Source organism: Accipiter gentilis, chromosome 1, assembly GCF_929443795.1.
Source record: "Accipiter gentilis chromosome 1, bAccGen1.1, whole genome shotgun sequence".
NCBI lineage: Eukaryota > Metazoa > Chordata > Aves > Accipitriformes > Accipitridae > Astur > Astur gentilis.
In genome coordinates, this window is record NC_064880.1 from 6,271,671 (window position 1) to 6,293,183 (window position 21,513).

At 47.3% G+C, this 21,513-nt stretch overlaps 1 protein-coding gene across 6 annotated transcripts in view; it reads left to right on the forward strand.

Moving 5' to 3' along the window:
* DISP3 (dispatched RND transporter family member 3) overlaps positions 1-21,513 on the forward strand; it is an 89,212-nt gene that overhangs the window by 36,333 nt on the left and 31,366 nt on the right. For 4 of the 6 annotated variants that reach the window (XM_049807208.1, XM_049807200.1, XM_049807239.1 and 1 more), the window contains exons 2-3: positions 6,671-6,746; positions 7,453-7,654. In XM_049807208.1, the coding sequence (XP_049663165.1) occupies positions 7,616-7,654 (39 nt within the window). In that variant the 5' untranslated portion in view covers positions 6,671-6,746; positions 7,453-7,615. Of the gene's footprint in view, positions 1-6,212; positions 6,591-6,670; positions 6,747-7,452; positions 7,655-8,957; positions 9,263-21,513 lie in introns of those variants that run through there. The other 2 variants (XM_049807228.1, XM_049807248.1) reach the window with 2 other exon arrangements.

Below are 21,513 nucleotides of genomic sequence, written 5' to 3' on the forward strand. Positions count from 1 at the left end.
ACTACTTTAGCTTAATGCAAATAAATCACATAAGTATTAAGTTCAGTTCTAAATCTCTCTCTCCATCTTCCTGTCTTTCATGCTGTCTGTTTCTTGCCCAAGAATATTTTATCAATCCACCAGTCTGGGTTTATGTACAGTTTAGCTTTTTCCAATGGCTATGTTTTGTCTGTCTGCTTCCCTGTTTATGCTTCTCACTTTACCATTATACCAATAACACCATGTTGGTAAATAGGGCCATGCCACCAAAAGCAACTGCAAAAGATATTTCTCCAGCCCCACCTTCCAAGGGACACTTTTCTCCATTTTGAGGGCCCAGGGGCTCTGTTGCAGTAATCGTTCTAGTTCTCAGCTATAGCCTCCGCTGGAGGTCACCGCTTCCACGCCAGAGGCGGCACAGCTGGATCTGTCCCCACACTGCCCTGGCTGCAGTTCACAGCCTTCCATATGGACATAAACCCACTGACTGTGGTCTGAAGGGCTCTGATGAGTGATGTGGAGCCACCACAACAGGCAGAGCTGGCCTGTCAGAGCCTGATGCCACCCCCTTTGGCAAAAGGCAATCCACATCTCCTGTCTGCCTGGGCTTCGTGCTCAGACACACGTGTGGCCCCTTTTCTTGCTCTCTCAGAGAGAACCAGACCAGTCGTTAGCTTCCTCAGCCACGGGGTAGAACAGCCTTTCTCCCACATCAGCAGTTCAAGCAGGCTGATGTTCAGATGGAAATGTCTGCACAAAGAAAAATACCAAGCTTCACTGAGAATAGGTGGAGGGTTTCAATTGCACTCCCTGTTTGCTCGGGGTATGAAAACAGCGCAAGCTTTTATTCTGTTTCATCATCTAAGGCAGGATGCTTTTCTTGGCTAGGTAGAAGGACCCAGAGATGAAAGGAACACTTAGCTGCTTAGCTTCCCAATATATAAATAGGTGTTGCTGAGATAACTCTGTGTGCGCTATTTTAGAGGGGGGACAAAAGATTTATTTGCCAAGCAGATACCATATAGAACTCCCTGCGACTGGGTGTTTGAATAGACAGATAGTGAGTCATATGCTCCATTGCTAGGAACTGGCTTACCTTTCTGAGATCAAAATGGAATGGGATTGATTTATAGCAGTTATGAATTTGGTCCGTGTTTCCCTCCCACAGTTAATTTTTTTTCCACGGTGGTAACATTAACAGGAAAAATACTTGATAGAAATGTATGGAATTTGAATGACATCTTCTCTTGCATTAATCATTAGGCTAGAATGTGTCCTGCATTTTTTACGTGCCCACTAGAGCATTTCCCACATATTTTTCATGGTGATTTACACCAGGAGAGGAAGGTTTGATTTTGAGGAATCCTTCTGCTTGCTAGGAATTTCGGACCTAGAACCTTCCTAAGAATTTTCTGTTTTATAGGAATTTTTTGCTTTCTAGTAATTTTCTGACCCATAATCACTTCTGCAAGCTCTCCTGGTTCTCCAGTAGTTGAAGAGATTGGTAACATTTCCTGATGTTTCCAAAGTGGTAGTGGGTATGCTGCCTTGTTTCAGCACGTGAATGGGTTAGATTTCTTGTCCTCCTCCTTTTTTTTCTGATTCTTATTCTGTTCTGCCTTCCTGGAACAGGCATTTCTCTCACCTGATGCTCAGAAGCACTTTTATACTGCCACTGCCAATATACAAAACCTTCTGATTGTCCCCACTGCATAGTTGGTGGGGAAGGACTAAGAAAGGATGCTTTGCTTAAGCATATTTTATTTTTATTACTGCAAAAAGTAATATCTGAAACCCCAAATATTTCAGTTTAAATGAATATATTTTAGTTCCAGACAGTGCCTCTTAAAGATTTGTGTTTCCAGTGAAGAGCTGAAATTTTCTGCTGGTACAGTAGAGCATTTTTTGAGAAGCTCTTTATTCCTATTTATGCATTTGGAAACAAATGACCACGTTTGAAAAGCTTTGAGCACCCACAAATTCTGTAACAGGTAATGGGAGCTTCAGGTCTGATGCTTAGGGGTTTAAATATAGATTTGAAAACCTACCTTCTGGCATCTGGATTTGAACATCTTGGCTTTTTATTATTGGAATGCCCTGACTTTTCACCAGTGTGACTGCTTCTCCTTGCGGTATAGTCCTCCTTTGGGATCTTGCCTTCATCACAGAGATAATTTCTGAAATGCATCAGGACACAGAAGGCTCCGAGTGATTTCTGTCTGTGACACACAGCAGCTGAGAGGACCTGAGACTTCTGCTACATGAAGGTCAGGCAGCTGCTAGGGCATTGCTGTCAGTGAAAATGCAGTTGAAGAGCTCAGTTAACAGCTCTTCTTCCGTGGTGTTGGGGGGGCTCAGGGGACTGGTAATGGAATATGGCACTCTTTGCCTCTGCTTTACCAGTTAATATTCTCTCTGGTGAGTAATAAGTGAAGGCTAGTGCCAGCTGACTGTGATTTTTGGCCTCTTTGATGTGACCTTGTAGAGTGAACTTAGTTTCTAAATGCCAGATACAGCAGCCTTCCTTCAGTGCTATCCATGGGAGAGAGCATTGCTGGATGCGGTGGGAGGAGGTATGTGCAGGCTGTGGGTGGCAGAGTACAGCTTTGAAGGGGCAAGTTTAGAAATCACCAATTTACCCTTCCGAGTTCGCTAACACTGGGGACTGAGTGTGGTGAAGGCAGCTGATAACAAGAGGCAACCATGGACAAATAAATGGAACCCCAAACCCCTCCCATCGCCAGGCTGTACAGAAGGGAGCAGGAGGTTAGAGGAAAGCCAAGGCAGAGATAACCAGAGTGACATACAAGATCCCAGCGTGGATCCTGGGGGTCCACGAATAGAGGAATAGAGGGGTCCTCTGGACTGTGATGTGCCTTAGACCATCCCCCCTCTTTACAGATTCTTATTATTTATGTTTATATCATTAATAATTTGAAGAAAATCTATCTGTAGTAAAAGTTCACTTATGTCTCCCCTTCTGTGTTCAACTCCTACTCTGATCTCTGTGGTAGAGTCTATTTAGGGACTGCTCTTTGACTAGAGTGCAGGTAAAATGGTATTAGATGCGCTACAGGTGGATGTGAAAAAGAAGAGTTGAACAATGCAGAGGGGCTTCTAAAGACTCTGAGGCTCAAGTAGGGGACCAGCTCTATAGAAAAACACAAGGGAGACATAAGGCCAAAGATGAACTATGGAATAGGAATAGCAATAGGAATAGGAATAGCAATAAGAATAGGAAAAGGAATAGGAAAGGTTGAGCAGCATCTGCCAGAGGCAAGACCATTAAGAACAGGGCAATACTATGCCAGTTCATCAGTCCCTGCAGGGAGAGAGCTGCTACGTTTGTTCTGCTGACTTCCACCTCAGAGTGCCCTATAATGTAGAACCTCACCAAGGAGGCACAGAAGCGGCCTTATCCCTCCCCCCTCCCCTATGTCCTCTGATCAGAACACTGAAATAGAGGAAAGAATGTCTTGTTCAAGGTCGTGTAGTGAGTCAGTGGCAGAGCTAGCTGGGGACAAGCCTCAGGGCTTCTTGAGTCCCTGGCCTGCATCCACTGTGCATTCACTGGCGTGAAGCAGCTCTGCAAATCCCGCATTCATTACAATACAATAAAGCTTTGCTGTATGGGTCTTTTTTTTTTTTTTTTACAATGTCTCTCAAAAACCCAAGACTGATTTGCATTTTAAAACCACCAGTTCCAGCTCAGGAAAATGCTATTCAGTAGTTCCCGGAGCTCAGGAGTAAAGATTCTCTCTCAGTTGTTCTCTCCCAGTTCTTTTGCCTAAAATATATTTTTGTCCAAATTGCACAATACTTATTGCTAATGTTTATGTCATGAATATTCATAACATCCTGGGGCTTCAAGACTCTAGTGGAAAGGCGAGCACAGGAGGCATGGCAGCCCTGATACTCCTACAATCCATACGTACCGGGTAGAGACGTCAGGGTGAGAAGGCTTGTTTGGTTAGGATGTGAGCTGTGGGATACTAATGCAGCCTGGAAGCCTTTGGGGAATGCTGGTGAAACTCCATTAAACAGTGCAGCGAAGGCCTTTTGAACAAACAACTTCCATAAAACCATTAGCTTCACTTAATTGCAAGGAAAAGGCCCCACACGCAGCGGGGGTTTAGAATACACTCTGTCTCTCTTTACATCTGTTTCTTTTTCTCAGGCAATCTGCAGATGGGCCTCCCTTTTCCAGAGAGCTTCAGGACTGGGACTCTTCCTTCCCTCAAAAGCGTAGGACTGTACCTGTCAGCAGTGGCGATTTAGGTTTCCACGTGCAAATTTATGCTGTTGCTTGAATGCAAAAAAGCCTACCACGACCACGCTGTCCTGTGCCCCTGTGCCCAAAACAGAGGCAGCTGCCTGCAGGCAGCGAGGGCCCGCAGCTGCACTCTGCCTGAGCCAGAGCGGGCTCCAGCATTGAGCTGCTGGGAGCGCAGGGCTGGGTCACGCTTCCCTTTCGCTGATGTGGCTGAAGGCTTCCAGGCTCACTGCTGTTCAGATGGTGCCATCTGGCTCTCATGAAATATATGAGAAATGTTATCCAATAAAAGAGGGGGCTGGCTGGCTGTGTGCCTTCACCTCTGTGCTCTTTGGGGAAGTGATTGTTTCTGCATCTGGGAAATGTTTAACATAATTTTTGAGTACTAGTGTTGCCTGAGTAAGAAATAATGGGCTGGCAGTTTGAATTCAGGCCTGAGTCAGTGGTAACTAGAAGCTATTTTGCTTGATCAGGTCAGGGCTGAGGTTTATAAATACATGGCACATAGAAATAGCTTGTGATGTGGCTTTGTCAGTTTTGTGGACAGATAGGAAATATCCCTTTCCTTGATGTTCCATCAAGCAGGATGTTTGGGTTAGGAAAGATAAGGAGAAAAGGTCTAAGTCCTCTGACATGAAGACAGAAGGAAACAAAGAGCACAACTTAAAAAAGGCTGAGGGATGTTTCTAAACAGAGCATTTTGTCCCCACTCCCCATTCTTTTCCTCTGAAAATATGCTTTATCTACAGCTCAGCATCCTTTAGGGATTGCCCGCAGGACCTGAGGGGTATTGGATGTATCTGCAGATTCTCCTGGGACACTTAGCTGGCAGCTGATGAAACAGAACCTCTCTGGCTTTTGGGGCTATTGCCCTTTTGTCCTGGGTTTCTCCATTATTTTCTCTCCACTTTATTAAGCTTACTGGTGTATTCAAACAGCCTTGCTTTGAGCCCTGGCTGACAGTAAACACTCGGAGAAAGCTGCTCAAATAGGAAAAGTCTGAACTCCCAGGGCCTGATTCTGTTCTCAGCTGCATCACCATAAACCCCACTGACTCATAAGCACTTACTCTGCAGTGACATTTGTGTAGCTGAGATCAGGCCCACAGACGTAAGCCCACTCCTTTTTCATGCACCCACAATCTTGCACTTGCTCATGCACAGTGTCACTCTTCGATCCAGACGCTTCTCTCAAACAGCCAAGCACACACATTCGTTCATGCAAACACTGGTAGCCTTGTCCCTGCACTCTAGGGACATGCTGGCAGACTCTGCATGCAGTCATGCGTACGCACTCCCATGTATGCATTTCACCTTCCCGAGCCTGGCTCCCAAGCCAGTAATGGTGTTTAATAGAAGTTCAGTGCTCAGTTGTTACCCAGCCCTCTCTGCTGTATGGCTTTGCTGTCTGGTACAAACTTGAAAGCCTTTCAGGCAATCAGGCAGTAATAGACCTTGTGGAAGCTGAAAGTCCCCTAGATAAAATTTATAAGGCCTAAGAGAGCCTGCCTGGCATTATTTAACGCTTTAGTAATGAGCACCTGAACAGGAAAGATTGCTTGGGTAGTTTTATTCTGCATAGATGAGCAGTCAGAATTTCAAAGAGGGGCCATAAATATAAGCAAGCAGAATGGCCGATGGTGCCTGATTTGGGTGTGGAAGGCAGTCGTGCTGAAGCTGCGAGGTTAGAGAGCATGAAAAAGGGGAAGATGTTTTCCTTCAGCTTCCCAACTCAAAAAGGCATCCTTTCGCCAGAAGTGGCTTTAGGTGCAGTAGCAATCCTTTTCCTGCCTGCTTGTGACTCTGCGCCTCTGTGCATGTGGCCAGGCATTTGTGAATATGCAGCTTGCTAACAAAGACTGCAGTACAGTGCTAATGTCTCTTGGTGTCATGCGTGTGTTTGTGTACCTGTGTGGTTAATGAGGACAACAGCAGTGTGCAGCACCTCAGTCTGTGTGCTGTTTGCCAGTGCACGTGTGGGGTTAATAGAAGCCACAAATAATGCTAATTCTTTGTAGACACATTTGCATTGTTAGTGGGGTCTGCAATAAAGCACCAAAGCCTTTGTGTACGGATATGTGCAAGTAATGTAGGTACAGTTTGATACAGTTTGTGTTTATGTGCACAGATAGTGGTGCTTATGTAGATGGTTCTAACCTGTGTCTGAGTAAAATATGTTCAGCGTTGCTGATTTTAACTAGTAATGAACTATTTATTCGTTTTGGCAACACATGCTGTTTTGTTGAACACTTCTGTGAGGCCTGAGGGAGGGAAATGATAGCAGTCAGAAGCTGATGCTCTCTGAGCACAGAGAGCCATGGAAGGAAATGTTAAGCCAGGTATGAAGATTTCCACTGTGCACCATCCTCCCCCCGCCCATCCCCAAATATTTGAAATTTTTTATTTCCTTCCAATGCAGAATGAAAAGAGACTGAAACCACAGAAGTTGCCATAGAGCAGGACTGTCAACCCCCCAGTCACCCCTTCCCACCCAGGTGAGTACTCCATTACAGGGCTTTTCAAGTGCTGTGCAGACCCCTTTGTGTTCATGGAGTGATATTTAACAGATGAAGGCAGCAGTCCAGGTGTCTCTGTATTAACAGGGAAAGGCATATTCTTCATCTATATATTTTAAGTGCTAACACAGGAAGAGAAACTTCTAGTTCAACTAAGGGCTACCGTAGCTCTGTGGCATGTGTGTGCCAAAGGAAGGCGTCATATGTGTTTGTGCTATCAGACAACCATGTCCAAGTTTTAAAAGCTAAAGCTGTCAAGTTGACGTACCTCTGCGTGCGGAGAGGAGATGGCTACGGTTTGTCCGTGGGCAGGTGTGTCAGCATCACTTTGTTTCTGTTTGCCTGTGTGTGCATCGCAGGACTTGATGCACTGCAAGCTTGTCTGAAGAGGGGAGCAGGGGGCCGACAATGGGCTCACACGTGTGTGCCTGTCTGTGCCTGGAGGGCTGTCGGAAACGCTGCCGAGGAGAATCATGTTATTGTCTGAGCGCTGGTACCTAGCGCTGACTGATAACTCCCTGCAGTTTGCTGGGCTCTGCTCCGTGATTGATTGAGCGCTGTCCCTCACATCAGCGTGGGCTCTGCTCGCAGCACCGGCAAAGTTAGAAAAAGCAATTTTTCCCTTTACTGTACACTTGCAGTTTTCAACAAAATTGCTATCCCCTCACCATCACCTTCTCTGCAGAAACCTCCATCACTGGCAGAAAAGCGCAAAGCTGGTTGAATGCAATTTTACTTCAGAAGCCTCATTAAATTTGCATTCCTTGGAGCCTCACAAGGAAGATGATGGTCTGGCTTTGTCTGCCTGGCTTCCTATTCACTTTGGGTGATGCATCAGAAAGAGCACGATGCCTCTGACACAGCCGCCTGCCTGGAGACAGACTCGGGTGATGGGCCTATTTCACTGTACTGCTCTCTATTTGTTATTGATTTGACAAATCTATCTAAAAACTGGGGTGAGGGCTTTTCTTCCTAGGCACCATCAACACTCAAATAAGCAAGAATATTGGGCAAACCATGCTTAGGTCACTTCTGTAATGTAGCCTGATTAAAAGCCATTCCCATCAGGTAGTTGTTCAGCAATTTACTGACATAATCCCGCTCTTGCAGGAGTCCACATTGTAGTACAGGTCACCCCAGTAAACAGACCAAGGATATGGGGAATGCCGTTGTCTCCCTGCCTCCAAACCCGGAGTGAGTCACAGAAGAGCACACAATAAATAAATGCAAGACCGCTGTATCCACCACAGGCGTTAGAGACCTTCTGTCAACAGTAAGCGAAGCCCCTGTACTCAGGGATGTCTTTATCATACACAGGACTCCTCTGACTCCTGAAAGCCAAGGCAAGGGTCTGTGGTCAGGTTAGATGGCCAGCTGTGCAGAATGCCTAGCTCCATAAGCACGAATATAAAGATTTTCTCTACCACCCGAGTTAATAAGCCTTGCCACCTCTCATTTAATGACTCCTACTTAATTTAGGGATTGTTGCTGCACACCTCTGCCACTGAATGCATATAGACGTCTCCTATATGGAGCATTTACCTAGCGGTGAGAGTACCAGCAAGGAAACCAGACGAGTCCTTCCCAGAGCCCTGGCTCTTAACACGGGGTGGACCTGCAGCACCGGCCGGTTGCTGCAAAAGTTTCTAGCAGTTTCTGTTCCAAGATCCGCCTGGTACCGGAGTGGTGGTAGTGCCTACTCTGGCAGGGCCGGATTCCCACCGCCCTATCCGGAGCTTAGGGTATTCCCCTCACTCTTCAGACGGCAGCTCCCTCTGAGGGCGGGCAGGGCAATATCCCGGGACGGGCCCGCATCCCCGGAGGGCTCCAAGTGCACCCCTAAGCTCCTGGCCTCGGCGGCCTCTCCCGTTCCCTGCCCTCTCGGATACGGAGTTGCACGGGGAGGGCACGCACCGGGGACCGTTCCCAAGCGCCCTGTGCCGCGCCCCCCCGCCCGAAGGAGGCGGCCGCCCTTCCTCTCGGGGCCGGGCCCCCCGGCGGGGCTGCCTTCCCGGGGCTGCCTTCCCGGCGCCGCCGCCGCCGCCGCACCGGGAACCGGCGCGGGCGGGGGCCGCGCACGGGGCAGGGTTTATAGCGCGGCCGCAGAGCTGCCCGCAGCCCGGCGGGGCGGCGGCGGCGGCAGCAGCGGCGGCGGCGGCGGCCGCGCCCGGAGCTCCGCACCGCTCCGCGGCGCAGCGGCGGGGGCTTGGCGGCTGCCCGCCCGCCCCTCCGCCCCCGGGGGCCGGCGGGCCGTGCTAGTAGTCGGCCGCGGCGCACGGTGGAGCGGCATTAAAAGGCGGCGGCGGATCGCCGCGCTGGCAGCCGGTGGTGGGGTTGGGTGAGGGCTGTGGTGGACCGGGACCGGGACCGGTACACGGCCGCTGCTGGGCGGGGGGACGCGGTGCTGCAGGGCGGGCATCCCGTATCGCGGTACCCGGCTCTGCTCCTCCGGCATCGTTGCGAGCCCACGGCTGCTGCCGCCCGGTCGGGCGGAGGTGAGTGCTGCGCTCCGCGAAGCCTAAGCGGCCCCGGGAGGAGGTCGGGGACGAGGGGGGGGGGGGGGGACACGGAGACGGGGGGGGGGGGGGGGGCTGTGGGGCACAGCCATCTCCTGCTGTACCCTCACCTCGCTGCCTGCCGTCAGCCCCCAGGCGCTCGGCTCTGCCTGTGAAGGTCGCCCGGGGGGGTAGGTCGGGCTCCCGGGTCCCGCTGTGGCAAGGCGGTGGTAAGAGGAGAGCATAGCTTGCAGTCGCTCCCCTTTCCCCTCGCTCCTCAGTTTACTTTTTTTTCTAAGCCCTCCACCCCCTCACCCCCCCCCCCCCCTTTTTTTTTTCTCTGCAAATACAACAGATAAATCCCTCAGTTGTGTGTTTAGCCAAGTCTCCTTGGAAGCTCTGGAGAGTTCATGAATATGCACAGAGGAGAGCGTTTCCCGGGGAGGTTGCCTCTATAATAAGCTGATTGAACCGTGCCTGCAGCAGGGCTGTTCTCCTGGGGGAAAAGTTGGGCGCTAGAACTGAGCAGCTTTGTGTCCCCGACTTCACGGAGGGTTGGCCTGCCTCCCTGAGTAGGAGATGAGCCAGCAGAGGCGTTCTCCGTGCGCAGGGATGTTAGCAGGTCCGGCCAGGCAGGATCTTCATCTCTGATAGCAGCTGGTGTCAGATGTTTGTCTAGAAGATGGAAAGAGAATCATGTATCTGGCACGTGTAAGGTAGCCTTTCTGTGTTATACTGGCTTGTGTAGAAATTGGCTTTTCCTGCCTAAAAACCCTGGGTCACTTAGTAAGGGCGTTAGATTGCTTAGCAACAGTCCCAGCTGCAGCCCAGTCCTGGGTCCTTACTGGTCCAGGTGGTCTCCAAAGACATGCCAGCAAAACAGCCTGTGTCCTGGAGAAAAAGAACTCTTTCATGTTTTTTTCCTGTTTGGTGATGTGATGACCAAACCCAAAGAGTTGGGCTGGCTGCCCCTGCCCAGGTGTTTGAAAGCACTTGAGAAGGGTGGGAGCTGCTGGGAGCTGAGTATAACTGAAAACCTCTGGGACAGATGGAGTAAGATGAAAAGTGGCAGGTCCCTCAGGCATGTGTAGGACCTTGCATCTGCCTCGCTGCTGCATCCTGTGTTACTTGCACTTTTGTTTTGTGCACAGGCACAGCAGTGTGCCAGTTAGCAACCTTAGCTTATGCAATTATTAGGATAGGATTTTGACAGATGTGGTGAGTCTGTTAGGGTTTAATGTAATATGCAGGCAAGTAAGTTCCTTTAAAACAAGGCTGATGCATGCCCTCTTCTGCAGCTGCAAGACATGGCTCAGGTTAAGTGGGATGAGGACTTGTGTATTGGAAGAGAAGTAATTTTACAATTCAAATGACAGAATAAACACACAGACTTTTTGCTCACAAAGCCACATGCTGATACACATGAAATCTGCTACCGTAAAAGCTCAATTTTTAAAAGAATTTTCCCATGAAAATTTGGGTGAGCTTTTGAAACTAGCTTTCTATTCTCATTCTTTTGCTAACTTTGCTCGGGGACAATATTTTTCCCCCTTTCTCCCCAACAACCTTGTGAAGTGTTGATAAAGATACTATCCACAGCATCAGCTTCCTTTGATTGCTCTTTTAGGCTGTGTGTCTAGATGGAAACCTAGCAACACAATAACTGTATTGAAGGGAGATGTTTCAATAGCTCCACTTCTTTTATCACACTGGATGCCTCTTCAGAGGTTAGACTCATTAAGCCAGTCTCTTTACCCCTTCAGAGCCTTGTAGTTTGATTCCCTAAGCCTGGAATAAAACAGACCTGAGCTAGTGAAAAAGACAACAAAGATGGAATGGAAATGCTTAATATGATAAAAGATCCATTCCTCTTTTCTTCCTGCTACCCCTGTGAATACTTGCTGTATTCCCATGGGGAAAATACTCTGCTATGGAGGGAGAATGCTCATCTAATAGAAAAATGATTCAAGGGGAAACTAGCCATCAGCATTTGTGACAGTTTCACCTAGACACACATGGGGAAAAGCTAAGGGATGAATGGCCCAGAGTGATATGTAACATGTGAGAACCAGACTGGCGGTTGGGAAGTAGCAACAGCATCGTTCCAATTGCCCACTGTGGTGAAGATCGTGATTCAGTTTCTGGAATGTACGGGGCCAAATTCGTTGCGCATACTTTCTCCTTACAACAGTGAAATAAGGCACTTGCAGGGAGTCAAGGTGACAGTATCTGACTGGCTCTGTGTAATCTGGGGGCACAGAAATGAGGGATTTCCCACTGGTGAAACCTCTGTTAGTTTTCAGGTGTTTGGGGAGAATGTCTTTGCTAGGTGCTAAAAAGTCTCTCAATACCTAGTATGTCCACGGCCACGCCTCCCAAGATCTTGTACTTTTTCAGCATTAAGGAATTAAACATTACAAATGCCTTTGTCAGGCCAATAGAAGAAGTGGTTAGGTTACAAGACAACTTTGACCACTTCTGTATCTGTCATTTCTGAACTATCAAGTGAGAAGTGTTTTTAACAAGCTGTATTGTGCAGGAGTTTATGAGGATAGCTGCCAAGTGTGCGTATGTATATATAACTGTATAGCATGAGAGTGGTAGGATGAGTGCATTTCTGTATGGCACTGGAGGAGGGTATGAATACAGTGTTAACATTTTGCATCCAAAAAAATCACAGCACATCTGAAATCCTCTTGTGATGCCAGTGCTCTGAGATAAGTGCTGCTTATACAAAGACTTGCCTGTTGGGTACAAGTACTTAATAAGTAAGCTTGACTGAAACTGGAGAGGGATAGGAGTTCATACCCTGACGGCATATGGAAAATCTGGATAAGCTATGATTTTTATTTCTGAAGTTTGAACATGCCCTACTATGAGTCCCAGGGTCTCTGGGTGATGCTGCCATGGTCTCTGTGCATGCCAACATGCAGTAAATCCTGGCAAGATTCTCTTTAGCACAAGGCATTTAGCATGCAGTTGGTTTAATCCTCTAATCTTATCAAGCACTGACATAAATGAGAACTGAACAGATTAATTCTTTCTAAAAAATCAAACCCCGTTATAATTTTCAATGTAGTGCACAAGATTTCTCCTTTCACTTACCTGATTGGCTTATTTTTTTTATCCATTGTTTGTTTAAAAGTATCCGACTATGGATTTGGACTCAGTGGTGAAAGGTACTTGGTAATCCACTCTCCTGTGATGTGAGTTTATCTGCTGTTTAAGTGGCCTCAGGGGATTTCAGGATCAGAGCCAGTAATGTGGTCTGGGGGGCTCCGTTTACTGGAAGTTGCAAGGTTGGCAGAGGAAGGAGTTCCTGGTACATGTGGGTACTTGTTACCTCCTTGGTGACAAGCAGTCCCGTTTACTTTTTGTTCCTTTTGTCTCAGTCAAGAGGAGTGGAACATGTCTTTTGCCTTCTTCCTTTCCACACACCTCCCTGTTTCTCTCCATACAGAGAGATAAAACAGTCCTCACAAGGTGTGTATGCAAGCTGCCATTCGGCTCTGTGAATGTGTGGCCAGGGGCATGGGAATGTGTTTCCAGACCCTGTGATGAAGTTGAACAATGAAATATTAGTTTCTAGCGCTCCCTTATATCTCCCCTGTGATACCACAGAACAGGCTATCTCTTTAAATGATTGATTTCACACAGATTTACTTGAGTTCATTCATCTTGATGCAGCTTTACCGGGGTGAATTTTCTCTGAGGTCTAGCCTTACTGATGTCTTTCTAAGGGCTAGATCCTGCCTCCTTTTCTCTTGAAGAGGAGTACCTTATTTCATGAATAGCTCTGCTGCATTTGGTGAGACTGTTTAAAGAGTAAGGTGCTGTGATGCCCGTGACTCAGGCTAATGCAAGTCAATTTAAAGGACAGATCAAGTGCAGTGTGAGTATGGATTGCAGTGTCTGGCCCTTAATGAATAATTCAGGAACATGGAGAAGACAAGGTAAGAGTTAAGTGCTTAATCCAGCTCCAGGTGAAGTCAGCAAGAGACTTTCCATTGACCCCAGTCCAGATTATGTTTCAGCACGGGTTTCACTGTGAGTTTGTGAATTGTCCCATTAATGGCAGTGTGCTTCAGGCATGAGCTACAACAACTGTCTGAATTAGTACGCAGTAGAATATTATTTACAACCCTCTTGCCTGTCATATTGTCATTAACTGTCCTCTGCAGCACCATGAGAGAAGTTTTCTGAGATCTCTGCACTGCTATTGAGTCATGCTTTTATAGTATTGAAAAAGAGAAAAGACTAATAAATAACTGGAGTGGCACACTATTAATGGAAGAAAATACAGACACAAAAAAATTAGCAAAACAAGCTTCAAAGGTTTAATTTTGGTTGCTTATTGCTGGGGATGATGCCCCTCCTTTTGCAAGAGCAAGACATTTGAATGTCATATGGATTGCACCAGGACACTCAGCACTTCACAGCTCAGGAGCCCACTTGTGTCTATTCCTGCCAGTGGCTGAGTGCGATCTGTCTTCGCGGGGGTGAATTGAACCCCCAGGCACTGGAACTGCTCCTGGGAGACCCATTGTGGTGGGGATGGCAGAGGAGCTATCTTCTGCTTATGGGATGCAGAGGGTGGTCTGCAACCGCAGCTCTTGTTTTATGCGGCGGGAATCCTGTCCTTCCAGCTCCCCCAGAGGGATTTGCTTTCCCATAAAGATACAGTTCAGCCCTAGTCATAAGCAGTGCTGATTCTTTTTGATGATAGCAGCAGCATCATTGACTTGGAGGGGCAGAGCATCTCCTCTTTCTTGTTGCAACTCTGGAAGTATAAAACTTCAGTGAAACTTGTGCCCTTGGTCTCAGCCTACAGATCCTGGCAGGGCAGCATGCTTTGCTCGTCTGTGGGGAAGAAAGCATGCCCATTGCAGAGCAGGGCATCCCAGACCCAGGCTGTCTCCTGCACTGAAATTAGGGCTTCACAGATATGTGACCCTTTTTTCCTGTTTTGAGTTATCTCTGCTTGCTGGGAGAAGAGGTTTGGGGAACAAGGCTGGGATACTTTCCCTGCCATCTGCCTTAAAGCAGCAGGCTTGAAAGTTGGCACAGTTCATTTCTGATCTTTGCCAAGCTCTGTTAATAGAGAACAACTCCTCCTGAATAGAAGGCAGTTCATGTTACATAAATAGTGGAGAAGGGGGAGAGACCAATGTGTTTGCAGGGGGTGAAAGACATACTGGCAGTCGTCTGGTTCTTAAACTGCTGCTGGCCCGTGACTTTTCGCTTCTTTATGCAGAGAGTCAGAGGTGAGAATCATTTTTCTGCCTGGACATCACGGTGTGGATGCTATTGCTTCTGGGGCCTGGTTCCACAGCTGCAATCTCACTGGCTCTGTGTAAATACGGTCACGTCAGTGAAGTCACTTTGCCTTTATTACTGGGAATGTGAGCCTGGGATCTACCTGCTAAGATGACTACATGGACAAGCTTGTATGGGCTTCAGGGCATCTTGTCCGATGCTGCCACAGATTTTCTTCCCATCTTACTTTTGCATAGCAGAAACTTCTTTGACTTGAACACAGAGTAGGGTTCTAAGAGATTAATAGTTTTACTCTGAGCTCACTTGGCTGTCTGATGTTGGGCTAGCAAGTCACAGAGTCTTTTTTCTTCATCTATATGTGGTGATATATATTTAATAAATAATAATAATGCCTTACATTAATACGCACTTTCATTTCCAGGATCATTTGGCTCAATATGTTGTTTCTTTTACAGTCCATCTCCAAAAATGTTTCATAGGATCTGTGTTTCCCCCTGCCTTCCCATGTTCTTAAAAGATCTGTGTGTTTGCAGACCAATAGCAGAGGAACAAATTAATGTGTAAGCATCACAGGCCTCTGCTGGGTATTAACTTCTTTACACTTTATAATATTGAGTATGGGAGAAGCTGGAGTATCTGGTAATCAAAGCAGAGGATTGGGAAGAGTTGGGTCCTATTGTTGCTCTGCCACAAACCTTGTGATTTTGAGCAGATCTGGAAGGTTGCTGTAGCAAAGATGACTCTGGGGTTTGGATGTGTCAGCTTCTGGGCACCAAGTTTGTGTCACTGTTAACTGGAGTTGTAGGTACCACTGGAGCTCCCCAAATGGCAACTAAAACTTAGTTGTAACTTGCCTGGTCTTTATTTAGCTTCTGTTAAAGTCAGCAAAAGGAATGGCTGAATTCCAGCAGAGCTGGAGCTAGACTGTGGAGCCTTGCTTAATTCATTTGTAAACTTGCATATAATCTGACCTATTTCCCTAGAGGAATATGGGAGTTGGATCTGATAGGTGTTTGCAAAGGGTTTATGCAGTGTCTGATAGAAGCTGATATGATGCACAAATGCAAAGTGCTCTTTGCTCCTAGGGGGATGTGCTATATGTTGACTTGTTTCTTGGCTCTGTTTTACACCCAGGAGCTGAGAATGAATTGCTTTTGAGTGCTGTGTTAAGGTCTGTGGAGACAATTTGGAAAAAAACCGAAACAACACCTAATCCTTTCTACTGCTTGGGGTAGTGCTGAACATGCACCACTCTTGATTCCCTGAATTGAATAATTTGTATTTTTGTTCCTCCTTTTAACAAGGCAAATGAATTCCTGAAGAAGATGGGGCTGCAAACTCAGATTTGAACTGGAGCCCAACGTGGCACTTTAAATGTGTCTGAGAAGCTCAAAGCAACCCTGGCTCCTGCTTGTAAATCAAACCTGGCCAAATCCTCTGCCACGTCTTTCCCTCCACCTCCCACCTTGCACACCCTCCCACTTGCTCTCCAGCTAACAACTCATGCGCCAAGTTTAATCTCCAAGCCAATTTTTATGGCTGAGTTGAAATGGAAGGGTGGACAGGCCCACAAGAGCATGAAAGTGACTCAATAAAACAGTGGGCTCCATTTAAACTGAGGGCCATGAATCTGGAGAACATAGGCAACAGCTTGTTTTGAAAGCTAAATCTATTTTGCTGGAAAGCTTGGGCTAGTTCTTGAACCATTCTGGTGCTTCCTGCCAGCAGTTGCAATTTCCAGACCCCAGACCCAGGCATGGCAAGCTGTGGTTCTTCAGGACCCATTGAGCACTTCTTAGTGCCTTGGACTTGCCTGAGTGTCAAATCTATGGACAAGCTTTTAAATGGAGTGTCTCAGAACCTGATGTATATGTTTCGAGCCATTTTTTTCCACATCTGAATTTTACTTGCAAGGCCACCCCTTCTCTTTCTCCTCATCCTAACCCTTACATCTCAGCTCTGTCACTTCTCGTGGAGCTCTTTGAGACAGGCAGCAAGTGGGCAACTGAGCTGTGGTCTTTGATGTTCTTTGGTCCATTTCACTTCTGTCACAAATGTCAATATACTTGTGCACAGAGCATGCTGCAGCGTCTTGGGGAGCTACAAAACACCAGCCTATGACAACTGGAAACAAGATATATCAGCAGGTAAATGTTTCATCCCCTGTGGCGCTGCTTAAGCTGAAGAAAAGAAGCTTCATTCCTGCAAATCTGCTACATGGAACCAATTCCTTCATGAAAGTTACCTCACACTAACTGCAGAGTTCATAGCATTGGTTTCTAAGTGGTACAGTAAAGCATTTGACCTTATTTAGATTCCAATAACAGAGAGCTATGCTGTAAGTAGCAGAGAGAGATTAAGTTAAGACTGTGATGACATTTTCTTTACAGACCTCTTGCTGTTCCTTGTATTTCTGCTGTATTTCTGATGTGTTGTGGGGGAGATCATTCCTTCTGGATCCAAATCTTGGCACACATGCAGCTAAATCATTCCTGCGTGTATACCACCTGCCTACATTCCCATTTATTCGGTTATGTTGCAGATTCTGGTACTGTTTGCATTTCCATTCCTCTGGCTGATTTGAGGAGTGCCTGTAAGCAGTTTGCTCCCTTACTCAGCCAGATGGGCCTGGTTTCCAGAGGGCCAGACACAGTTCCACTTCAGCAAGAATAGCCTGTACTTGCTTGTGGATGGGGATCCCAGGAGGCTTTGGGACAAGGCATGTTGTGAAAGGATGGAAGATGGGGCCTCCAGAATATGAGAGAAATTCGGAAGCAGATAATGTGATTTGCCCCAGGAAAGCTAGAAAAACTAATAGCAGAGCCATGAATGTTTCCTTTGATTTTGTGTTTTAAACTGCAGGACTCGGTCCTGCAGTTAGCACAAGTAGCATCTCAGCCTGTAAATGCCTGGCCGAGAAGTGTAGGATGCCGTAAGGAACTGGGAACCATTGCTTGAAATGCTTTGATCCTTTGCTAGATGGCAGTCCCTTGGTATCCTTTGGGTTGTATGATTGCTGTTGACGAGCTCCTGAGCTTGTGCAGCTCGCGTGGCTGTTAATCTCTGAATCTTTGGTGGTAGAGGGGAATAGGGACAAGGGTGGTGTCTGCCTCTTTCTGAACTGCTCCTGTGCTAGGCTTAGATAACGCTCCTCTGGGTCTGTCCTGGGAGGGAAAAGAGGGGAGAGAAGGGACACAGCTGCTGTCTCAGCTCAGTCCTGGTGGCCTAAATCAGTATCCTACAGACATGGCTTCACTGGCAGCTTCTGGGAGCTGCCGTCAGCAGCATTTCCCTCCCTTTCACAGGGATGAGCAGGAACCAGCTCTTGGTGTCTCTTGTCTGTATTAGGAAGCATCCTGGACTCTCCCTGAGATTATTGTGTCATTAAAGCCTGTTTGCTTATTCTGAGACTCTGCCCCCTCCTCTGCTAATGGTCTGCAGGGCTGTGCTCATTGAGCTGTGATAACATTTAATGTGAGTTTCTGCATGGTTGGTGCAGCTGGCAGTATAAGTCCTTGTACTGGCAGGGGATCTGCTGACGTACTGTTCAGGCACTGAGGCATCTTGTCTCATCTCCACATCCTCTCCTTCCCCTCAGGAAGTTTTCCTTCTGTTCTGAAAAACCTTGTGTTCACCCAGGTCCTGCTCTGGAGCAGTCAGCTGCAGCACTAGAGGCTGTCCAGCCTCTGGCTTTTATACCTCTGCTTCCAGATTCCTCACTGATCCTGGGAAGATGAAAAAGCAGTGCTAATTAATCTAATTCCAGAAGCACCAGGTTTTCATAGGAGGAGAGCAGCTAGCTAGATGTGTTTCAGAGAGAGCGAAGTGTGGGAGGTAAGAAAGACATACCTGCTCAGATCCCACTTTACGAGCTTCTGAGAGCCAGCTAGCTACAAGTTGCTTTGTGAGTACCTCCTCTCCTGATCAGTAGTAAGTTTTCCATGGGTGACAATAGAGCATGGTTTGCTGCAGTCATTCCCACTCAGCTGTGGTCGCTGTCCGGGTGAATTCTCCTCAAAATTCAGGCCCTCGCATTCTTAGAAATAGGGTGCCATGTCTGTACCACAGATGAGCTCAGCTCAGCGCGTGGAGCTGGAATGGTGCTTGAACGACCTTGGGTATGACTTCTGCTCTCTCATTTATGAGAGGACTACAGCATCACCCATTCCTCTTTCATGCTGGTATGTGGAAAGCCCTGCTGAAGAACTGAATGTGACTGAAATGCCATAGCAGCTGTGTCCCCACCACAGACTGCGGTCCTTAGAGCCTTCCTTTTGTGAACCTGGCATTTTCTGATGTCTGTAAATTATAGCAGCGAAAAAGCAAAACTTTTAGATCCATCAGAGTGAGGCTGGGTAGCATCTGGAGTGAGACACTGTGACCTGTATGACTGTCACATGCAGATGGGAATTTCTACCTGTGGAAGGTCAGAGCATGATGAACAGAGCTGGCTGAATACAGACACTTCAGGTGAAGGGGAGTACCTGCAACATTTTCTTTTAACCTTAATTGTACGTTTTATGTTGGAGTGGCAAGAAGTGGAGATGAAATAGCTGCCTGTGCTGTGGTTGGCAAGAAGTACTGGCAGCATAGGTTGGCATTCCTGCATTACCTTTCATATTGCTGCTCACAGAACCACAACCAGCAAAGTCTCCTCAGCACAAACTGCCACTTAGGCTGCTGGCAAGAAAGCAGCTCACGTGCACGGTGAGGAAGAAATTACCCTCCTCCTTCTCAGTAATGAACTAGCAGCTTATGGGGAGACTCTGGAGAGGGGCCTTTAGGAGAGGGTGTTTTGATTAGTCCCAGAAGCACAGTGTGCACACAAGCAGGCTATTGCTGGGGAGCTGCAGATGGATGAGAGTGCACAGCCAGCCCTTGTCTTCATACTTCCTCCTGCTGCAAGGAGCAGGTGTGGGGAGCAGGGCCAGAGCTGGGAATCATGCAGCTGAGCATAGAGTGGTATCAGTGCCCACAGTGACGTAAACTGGGGAGCCTGAGCACTAGGTGGAATAATAAATGACTGGCAGGCGCTGACAGCAGGACTTGGCTTTCCTTTTCAGGGTGACAGTGGTGTGGGAAGCTTGAGTTTATCTAGAAAAGAGCAGCACATGAGCTTTGGGGATGGCAGTTTATTCCAGGGGCTTGGGAATTGTTGAATCCTCTCTGTAGTCTGAGATTCCTTCCTGGTGTGAGTGACGCTTCTTGGGATAACACTACAAGGCCCTGGTTTGTGGCAGCCATCTGTATTTAATGATCTGTAAAGGCTTTGCTATGAACGCAGGTGCTCAGGGGTAGACATTGGAGTGTGGAAATCCGCACACCTTTAACAAGCTTGTTATCTTCGGCCCCTGGTAGGTGGGATCCAGGGTGCTCTTGAAGTCTGTGTTGAGGCACCCAAAAGCACACAGCTGATCCAGAAGCCAACGCTTCACTTAGCAACAGTAAGTGGCGGGGGCTCAGACAAAATCTAAGTAATTTTTGTAGTGGTTAGGTAAGTCATCTCTGAAGCATATCAGAGTCTCAGCTTGTTTGGTGTCTGTGTGCAGAAACCTGTAAGTGCCACATGCCTGAGTGACAGCGGGGCCTTATCATTAACACAAGCAAGTAACTCAAGTGGTAAACGTGGCACAAGGCTGCAAGGCATGTTTTGTGAGATTATAACGAAGAAACTGTCTTCTAACACCTACAATCATTAGTTACAATAACCAGGAGCAAATTATTTTATCAGGAAATGAATTTTCCTTGGCAATGACATGCATGTTAGTGAAGTTCTTGTGTAGGTTCACCTCAGCAGCAGTCCTGGGATGGCAGGGCACTGAACATGCATGGTTTAATGCCAACAAATCCTGGTGACCTTCCTCTTCAAAAAGTGCCAGTTTCAGTACTTTGAAGCGAATATTTGGGGGCAATTTATTGTGTCCTTTTGGATTTTTTTTAAGTTTGTCAGGATACAGATTCTTCCTGGACTCACTTAGGAAGTAGCACCCTAGGACAGCCCTTACGGCTGGTACCTGCTGCAGCCATGGTGGGGCTGCCTCAGTTTCCCAAACTAGTGCTATATGAAGGTCTCCCCCTGGTCCAAGGCTGTGGGCTCACTCTTTTTCCCAGGTAAGGAAACATTCAGGAAAAGTGTGTTATTAAAATGGGAAACTGGGGTAGCTGAGCTAGTTCTTATTTGCAGGCATCTTACTCCTAGCAAAGCACAGTAGAGCTGCTTTTGCTCTACTTTTTGCTTTTGCTGTACATCCTTGTGTGGATCACAGCTGTAAGGTTACCTAGTTCTTCTGTTCGCTTTCTTCTTGGTCTGTTCTGTGTGCAGGTGATGGCTTCTCACATAGCAAAGCAAACACCTTTTAAACCCATCTCTCTCCCTTTACCCCATATACTGATCTTGCAGTCCCTTTCTCCAGCCTGTTCCTTGTCACATGGCCAGGTTAGAGGTAAAGAGAGATGAGGGAACTGATGGTCCTTGTGTGCTCTGGTACTGTTAAGCCTTTCTAAGGTGTCCCGGGTACTGGCATGCATGGTACTGCTTAGCATAGATTGTGTGAAATCGGCTATCGTTGTGGAGTTTGGACGTTACTCGCCAGCATAGAGGTTACGTTGCACAGCAATGGTTACACTTCATGTTACAGCTCCAATTACGCTCACAGAACAAAGTGGCGTTTGCAGTTTGTTGCGTACAACCCCCATCTGTGCCGTTCTGTGCACTCTAAGAAATTAGGTGTCTTGTGTGTCAAAGTAGGCACCCAAAATAAGTGTCTATTTTTTCTTTCTGATCTCCTGATCTCCTGCATCTGTCAGATGCGGACTACACCACCCCCTCCTCCTCAGAGATGCTAGGAGAAGATTCAGTTCAGTCCTGTTTGTTCAGCCCTCAGACTCTGTCGTGACAGGCAGTGTTGAAAAGCTCATGAGGAAATTAATAATTCTGCCTCTGAGCCAGGCATGAGCAGCATGCAGGAAATGAG